Here is a 9,382-nt window from a genome sequence, read left to right as displayed (position 1 = left end):
TAATCTTTTAATTTTATTTTATTTTAAAATTTAAATTTACATTTAAAAATCAGGCGCGTACGCAGCGGGGGGGGGACAGGGGGACAAATCCCCCCCCCCCCCCCCAAAGCCAAAAAATGCAGATGCCGGATTATATTTTTCAAAAATATTATTGTTAATATTAATTTATATTTGTTAATATTTATTCTTATCTCATATATACATATATATATATATATATATATATATATATATATTATTTATCACATTCATCTACTAAGTTATTTTATCAATCAATTTCGATTTCAAGTTTTCCTTGGCGTAATTTACCTATTATTTTCAAATTTTAGTGGCGTAATATTTATCTAAATTTCTAATAAAATAATAATTATCTCTGAAACTCCTTGTCCAACAGGGAGAAAAAAATTGCAAGCTTGTCCAACGAGATCGAGTCTCCGCCACAGTAACAGCTATTTTGGAGTTAGAAGAGCTGATTATTAATGCTATTACTGAAATATCACAATGGCTTGAAAGAAATATTTCCTCAGAAGCAAGAAAATTATTGGATTCAATACTTATTCCAAATTTTTTTTCTCATTAGAATGTATTATTTAATTATACAACTATTTTATGTAATACTTTTAAAAACATAACATTGACTTGATTAAGAAGATGAGAATAGCGGAGAGCATTTTATTAGAACTCAAGGAAATAGAGCTAGTGTTGTTGAAGAATTTCATATTTTATATGTTATTGTTGAGTCAAAAGCAGAGCTATACGTGTTAAATATTTGTCCCCCTCGACTTGCACCAAGCAAGCTCATCATCAAAACATTAATATAGGATCAGTAGAAGAGTATTATAAAACAAATGTCCCCTCTCCCAACCTTTTCCATATGGTGATAGAAAAAAAATATAAATATTTGTTATATTTTTATCATGAAGATGTTAAAATATCTTATGATGCCTTATTAGCTGAATAACTATGATTAAAAGATTAACTATGGTTGATACAGTCCCAAAAAATGCTATGGATGCTTTTTATTTCAAACACATTTTAGATTATACTCCCAATTATTAAAATGGTTATATAGATATTAGCAGCTCTTTAGTAAACTAATGAGAGAACATTCACTTTTTTAAGAAGAATAACAGAGCCTTGCAGAGGTACCATTTGCAGGACCAGGCCCAGATTTTTTTTTAAATTTTTTCCAGCCCGGGTGTTTTTAAAAAAAAATTACGAGCCCGGCCCGGGTATATTTAAAAAAATTAAAATACGGTCCGGCTCAGGGGCCGGGCCTGCAAGTCTGTGAAAAACATACCTATGAAATACAACATCTGAAAGTAGATTGAATGATTTGGATCTTTTGAATATTCATAAACATTTAACGCCAAGCAAGGATTGATAATTGAAAAATTAGCTCAAAACATACAAAATACAATTATTATTAAGAAACTTTTTGTGTATTAATTTATATTTACAACATTTAAATTTTTTATACTTTATATATTTTAAAAGCTCAAAAAATTCAAATTTCAATTTTGGGTCATTTAGGTGATTCATATCGTGTTATATTCACTTTATATTTTATGATTCACATTTAAATGCCGGTTTATATATATAATTTTTTTAATTCACATTAGTTTAAAATTGTGTATTAGAAAAGTTATTAATCCTAATAAATTTATGCTTAGTATTTTTAATTAAAAATATTATTTCATAAAAAAATTTATTATCCCCCCCCCAGACCAAATTCCTGCGTACGCGCCTGTTAAAAATATGCAAAATATATTTTTCAAAAAAATAAAATTTTTTAAATGTATAGAATGATAATGAAAATAATTTTGGTACAGATCATATCGACAAAGGAATATCCTTTGAAAATGATGATGAAATGGAATTTCCTTTTCCTTAATTCACAAATTATTTTAATCTCGATAAAAAAAATTAACACAATATATAAATTTTGCTCTAAGATGTGGCCGAGGTTTTATCATGAAACAAAACTAGTTGCTCCAACTTGAGAAAACATTTAAAGGTAATATATCAACCAAAAATTAATATCAATGTATAGCTCAATTCTTAATCTTTAAAAAAAATTAAAGCATCTATAATAGTTTTTGAGTTAGATGAGTTTAGGTGAAAGTTGATTTTCTGGCCTAGTCTAAACATACTATATTTCAACTCGCCATAAGATAGTAAATTTTTATGGGTATCTAATAAATAGCTTTTGATTATATTAATTTTATCAGGCTAAGCGGGCATCCTAAGATATAATGAATATTATTATTCACGCAGAACATAAACATGGGTATTAAATAAAAGTTAAATACATTTAGACTTCATTATTAAATACAATTATAAGCTGGGGTTAAATATAGTCATTGCTATTTATAAACTCATTGTAGCCTAATGATAAAATTATTTGCTAGCAACTTAATCTAGTTTGTAATATTTTTAAATCTCAAAATTTCGGCTATATTTGAAACTATCAATTCACAAATTTATAAATGACATTATAAATTTTTCTTATTGCAGTTATAAATTATTGCACTTCTTTATAAGCAAATCATCTATATTATAATATTTTTTTTCAAGCAATATAATCAACAACATATTTTATTGATTTCGATAATTAATTTAAAATATATCCCCCCAGACCAAGTCATACCCATCAAGACCAAGAATGAAGACTTTCATTCAACCCATATTAAAATTAGCATTTATTTGATACCCATATCAAAAAAAAAATTTTTTATACTCCCCCCCCCACCTTCACCCCTGAGACCAAGTCATACCCATCAAGACCAAGAATAAAGACTTTCAATCAAACCATATTAAAATTAGCTTTTATTTGATACCAGTATCAAAAAAAAATATTTTTTACACCCCCCCTACCCCCACCCCTGAGACCAAGTCATACCCATCAAGACCAAGAATGAAGACTAGTCAAACCATATCAAAATTAGCTTTTATTTGATACCCATATCAAAAAAATTATTTTTTACATCCCTCACTCCCAACCCCCCCTCCTCCCTCACTCAGACTGCCCATTATGGGGCAGAGATTGGCCTTCAGTTGAATACATCTTTTGATTAGCTATTGATTGATACCCATATCAAGAAAAATTATTTTTTATACCCCCCACCACCCCCCCCCAGACCAAGTCATACACATCAAGACCAAGAATAAAGACTTTCAGTCAAACCATATTAAAATTAGCTTTTATTTAATACCCATATCAAAAAAATTATTTTTTACACCCCCCCCCACCCCCTAGACCGCTCATTATGGGGCAGAGATTGACCTCCAGTTGAATAGATCTTTTGATTAGCTATCGATTGATACCCATATCAAAAAAAATTATTTTTTACACCCCCCCCTTCCACCCCTACCCCCTTAGACCGACCATTATGGGGCAGAGATTGATCTCCAGTTGAATAGATCTTTTGATTAGCTATCTATTGATACCCATATCAAAAAAAATTATTTTTTACACCCCCCCCCCAACACCCCTACTCCCTCTAGGCCGCCCATAATGGAACAGAGATTGACCTACAGTTGAATAGATATTTTGATTAGCTATCGATTGATACCCTATACTAGACGTAGGCATATCTTATATCATAAGGCCAAAAAAAACAAAATTAAAAATTAAAAAACGCAACGAAACTCGTGGAAAACGCTTTTAAAATAAGATTCCTCTTTATCACGATTAAAACGTGATAATCTCGTATTATCATTCCTTAATTTAAAACCCTAATTTTTTAGTTATCCCTTTAAATCCCGTGAAGATCGCGGATAGTCATGATCCCTTTAAAAATTACGACATATATATAGTATGTGTAAAAAGAGAAAAAATATATAATAATAATAAAATATATTTTTACTTACTCGCACGTTTATCATGATTCTCTTCAAGAAATTTCGATTTGGGGTATACTTACTAAAACTGAAATCGATTGAAGATTTCTACAACAGAAAATTGATTAAAAAATATTAAAAGAATGTGATGATATTGATTATGAATCAGAACAAGACTCTGCTACGAGAGCGGAACATTAGTTATTAAATGACAATGAATATTAAAATTATTATAAAATTAATATTATAGATTCATTTAACTATTATATGCAAAAATAAAGTTAATATTGACAAAAAACATTTATTTAAATTTGACCAAATTTGATCGATCAAATTGTCATTTGACCGAATTGCATTTGACCGGTCAAATAAACACCCTGATTTTATATTTTAATTGTTGAACACAATTTAAAGTATGTTTAAATAAATATTTTATAAATAATTAAATTTTTATAAATGAAAATATTTTTTTATTCCTTATTTATATTATATAGCATTTATATGTATCAAATAAAACTATTAATATTAAATATGGCTAATATAATGTGTTAAAAAAATATAAGGCATTATTTATATTAAATTAAATATTAAATAAAATTTTATTAATTTTTTATTATTTGAACGAACGCCAACGCGGTTTTTTTTTGAGATGAAGGTATGTAAACGCGTTCTTTTGTCAATGAACGTTGAATGACCAATTTTTTTGGAAAGGTTGCTGCAAAGCAACTTTTTTCTACTTTATTTTCATTGAGTTTTATATTTAATAACGCATTTCCTATTAAACTGTTTGCGTTTGTTTTTAAATTTAAAAATATGATATTATTTTTTTCATTACTATTGGTGATTAGCCACTTTTTGTGGTTTTCTCATCCTTTGATATTCACAATCAATTGTGCTTCATCGTCATTTATAACTCACCACCATTTTTGTTTCATAGCTTTTTGTATTCTGCTGCCATCAGTTATTATACTATTTGTTATCTATCGCAATATTATTTTGCTGCCATCAGTTATTATTATTTGTTATCTATCGCAATATGCGATTCCTCACTGGTTGTATTTCACTGCCATTTTTAATTCACAACTATTTGTAATTCCCGATTTTGTGAAAACATAGCTAGTAGATATTAAATATATTTATTCTTTCCTATTCTATTATACAATTCGCTCTTCATAATCAATCAATATCTAATATTGTAATTTAAAATTTTCAAGTATTTTACATTTTAAAAAAAGGAGAAAATTCTTTTCAAATATAATAGCCATCAGCACGCAACATTTTTTAAATTTGGTCGAATCAGAAGTGCCTTGCGTTTGGAATTAGCGTTTAAAAATACTGGAATGTAATAAATTGTATATTATTTTATTTTTCCATGCAATTATTTTTCCATTTGAGTAGATGTATCTAACATACTGTATTACCATAAAGGATGAATATATATTATTTTTTTAACCAAAAATTGAAATAAATTATAATCGAGAGAAATAGCAAGGAGACTCTAGGGGAGAGAAGATGGACTGAGGCATGGGAGATTATTTGATGAAAGAGGTGAAAATTAGGTAAGAGCAAATAATTGTGGTAGCAAACCTTTTTCATAAAAAAAAGAGATTCGTTAGGCTGATCAGTCTTATCGCTCCATATTTTCAGGGCTTCGTTCTCCTAATTCTTTACTCTGTGTTAATATAAACAATTTTTCCGATCATTATTATACTATTAACTATTTTTTAAAAAATAATTGCGATTGTGAATATACACCCATAAATAACATTCTATCTCGTAGAAAAAAACACAAATGTATTCTAAATAGTTAAAATCCCGCTAGAAATTCCATCAATAGGCAAAATACATCTGATTTATTCCATCAAAAAATAGATAAATATTTATAATTCTATTAAAACTATATAATTTTTAATTTCTTGCCACATAGCGGGCTTCTAATTTAATGAATACTTCCTGAAGAAAAAATCGTTCTTACCCCTGCATTTATTTAAAATCTAATTAATGATCAAACAGAATTTGAATTGCCTGGGTTCACAAAATTTCCAAAGAAAAGCATCTATTGAATATAATGGACTCATCGAATAATATGCTATATGAAAATCTTAAATATGTAAACATATGATTAATATTGAAATAATGATTTTGCAATTTGTCACATGCTTTAAACAAAATGTATAACGTTTCCTGGTAGTCCTTTTAAAAACAATTGTCTACTTCGATAATAGTACAAACTGATTTCTATAGTCTAATCTTGAGTTTAAAATATATATATTTATTTTATTTTTCCAATGGATGAATATTATTTAATGATTATTCTTTGTCTATCATATCCTATTCTAAAAACATTTTTAATACTTTAGAAATTGAATTTGATTATGATATCATTTTTTATAGTTCATTGGTGAAATGTGGACCATGTCATATTATTCATCCTCTATATGCATAGGCATTCTGCAAACTATTGAAGAGAAATAGAACAATGACCACCTCAATTTTTAACACAAGCCATTGATTTTAAATATTATATCAAAACGGTAGAAAACATCCTACAAATTTGTATATTTATAGCTTTCTAGATTAATTACCTACAGATTTCAAGGCTATATGGAATTCCAAACAGTTTGATGAAACATTAATTGATTTTTATTCATTTTTTTTAATTCTTAATAAAAACACAATTTTCAAATTAATTTTTTAAAACATAATTATCCGTGTTTTTTGGGAACTTGCAGTCCCAATTCCATCTTTATAGAAGGAGATTTTTTATTTTAATTATATTATCGTTTAGGATTGGAATATAGTTATTAAATATAACTATCGAACCATAAAAAAGGGAAAATTTATTTTTGCAAAATGTCAAATTAAAAATGAAAGTTAATCTTAGATTCAAAATCTTATTGTTAACCTAAATAAATGGATTTTTAAAAGAAGCCTATGTGGAAACATCATTTTTTAATGAATACTCTCAGATTTTATAATTGATATAATTTTTTTTATAAAATAATAATAGAAATAATTTATTTTTAAAAGAGAAGAAAATAAAAATTTAATCTCTTTAAAAATTTGCCTATGGGTTTTAATAATAAGGCCCATCAAGACTCATATTTAAAAATATAATTTTTTTATTCTTTTTTAAACACATCACACGTCTTTGGAATATAGGACAAATCTTTATCTCATATACAACGAAAAATAAATAGATTTTTTAAAATAAAAATTCATTATCTCCTTTTATCAAAAATGAAACAAAACATTTTTTTATTCAAAATTTTGTTAATGCAATATAAATTAGTTTATTTTCAAGGTAAAAAAAAGTATTTAAAAAATTTAAAACATTGATTTCATATCGGTAAAGATGTATATAAATATTATGAGGAATTTATTAATGGAAAAGGTTTTTAAAAATATCTCGGGCCATTGAGAAAAGCAAGGACTTTTCCCCCCGCCTTGAACATGGATCATATTAAATTTAATATTTTAATATTCTTCGTATTGGCTAAATCAAAAAATTTACCACCCAAAATTGTTGGATAAAATAAGTAGGTCATTTTTTATATTAATTGTATATATATATCATTAAAATTAATCAAATGTTATTTTGGAAAAATTAATTGGGAAAGATGAGTAAAATTTAAAAAAATTATTTTTAAATTTTAATGAATATCCTATAAAAAATACAGGCATCCCAAAATTTTCGTTCAGTACTATACCATGGAAGTTTCTGTTACTCTTGTCTGTCATATACATGTGCATAGTAAGTCCTATGTAAATCTTTAACAATTTATCTTATTATATATTTTTCACATGAATAAACCTTCTATTTTTTTAAATTAAAGCACTTTGCAATGATGGACGGATATGGATACAAGAAACCATCCAGTTCCTATAAACAGTAAATCGTTATTATAAAACAGACATATATCATTTTAATAGTTAAATGATCTCATATTATGCTAAATAATAATATAGTTCAATTGTGAAATAAGACTCGATTTTGTAAAATATTTAAAATTTGTATATACTCAAATAAATTAACTTACAATACTTTAATCCTATAGTCATGGAGGAAAATGGGGTAGCAAGCACGGCAAGCATCATGGTAATAATCATCATTCAGCTTACGATAAAGGACATCATGGGCATTCTCATGGTCAGCATCATCATGGCCATAAAGACCATGGTTGGAAAAATTGGAATTTCAAGAAAGGTTATAAACATGGATATCACGCCTACGGATCTCAATTTGGGCATGGAAACAAAGACTATGGTCATGCCAACAAGCACTATGGTGGACATCACAAAGATCATGGAGATAAACATTGGGGTATTAATCGTATATGTCAATATACTGAACTTATTTTTTATTGGCAGAATAATTTTTTATTTTCTAACTTAAAGTTTATTAATATATATTTAAACTTTTAAATATTTTTTTTAAAGTGATATACAAATCCGACTTTACTTTATATAATTAATATTTAGGACAAAAACATGGTGGTCATCATGGGCATCATGATGGGCATCATAGTGGACATGATTCTCACTGGGATAAACATAGTGAGCATAAACGTTCTTTACCCGATAATACTTACACAATATCAAGTCAAGACCAAATTATTTCCCGTATTAACAAATCCATGTTGTATGGCGATGAACCTCAAATGTTATTCCTCAACAGACAATATCCTGGACCATATATAAATAAGGATGGAAGAATATTGATGAAAGAAATATCTTTGTACCAACTTTTACTCAATAAAAATTTTAACAAAAATCAGATAAACAATAATAATAATTCTACCATTTTGGAAAAAGAAAATTATTCAGGACCAGCTAAAAATGAAGCATTAGAGACAAAAGATTTCAAAATAGCTTCCTTTATATCCTCGAGCAAAAATTCAGATTCTAAGCGATTTCTATCTGAGCCTATAATGTCTGCTCAAAATGACATGGAAGGTGATGACATGGAATCAGTTGATGATAGTGACGATGGATATTATGAAGACGATGATGAAGGCGAAGGACGTGAATACGTTGGAGTTGAAGGGGAATCTGATTCAGGAATGCCTGAAAAATTAGCAAAAGCTTAATTTTAAATTTTAATTTATTATGTATATGTATCCAAATATTTTTACCGCTGTTTGATTATTTATTTTATCATTTAAAGGCCAGGAACTTTAGCTAATTATATATTTTAAAACCTAGTAAATTACTAATTATTATATTTAGAAAATAAATAATGCGAAAGATAAGAGCAAATTTGTATTCATTCATACTTGTCTGTTGAATATAATATTTTTAAAATGTTATAATACATATAAAAAAATATAATCAGAAAACAATTTTACAACTAGATTAACTCATAAATTAATAAAATGATATAAAACTAAGTATAATATAATCATTTTAAAATAAACTACTATGATTTTATTGTCCATTCTGTAGCTAAGCCCACATTTTCAATTATTCTTTCTTTGGGTTCTTTTGTTTTCTCATCTTTTATTTTGATCGACAAAATTTTTGATTTATTGATTCTATA

The 9,382-nt window shown here is 27.0% G+C and overlaps 1 protein-coding gene across 1 annotated transcript; it reads left to right on the top strand.

Moving 5' to 3' along the window:
* The first annotated feature begins 6,439 nt into the window (after window positions 1-6,439).
* Window positions 6,440-9,012, top strand: LOC135929989 (GATA zinc finger domain-containing protein 14-like). Its single transcript, XM_065466748.1, has 5 exons — window positions 6,440-6,462; window positions 7,524-7,597; window positions 7,680-7,735; window positions 7,902-8,167; window positions 8,326-9,012. The coding sequence occupies exons 2-5, from the start codon at window positions 7,589-7,591 to the stop codon at window positions 8,931-8,933; spliced, it is 939 nt and encodes a 312-aa protein (XP_065322820.1). The 5' UTR covers window positions 6,440-6,462; window positions 7,524-7,588; the 3' UTR covers window positions 8,934-9,012.
* The last annotated feature ends 370 nt before the right edge of the window (window positions 9,013-9,382 follow it).

Source organism: Gordionus sp. m RMFG-2023, chromosome 5 (assembly GCF_954871325.1).
Source record: "Gordionus sp. m RMFG-2023 chromosome 5, tfGorSpeb1-WG-v2, whole genome shotgun sequence".
In the NCBI taxonomy this organism is placed as follows: Eukaryota; Metazoa; Nematomorpha; class Gordioida; order Chordodea; family Parachordodidae; genus Gordionus; species Gordionus sp. m RMFG-2023.
Note: the sequence above shows the minus strand (reverse complement) of the source record. Positions and strands in the feature narration are given on the sequence as shown.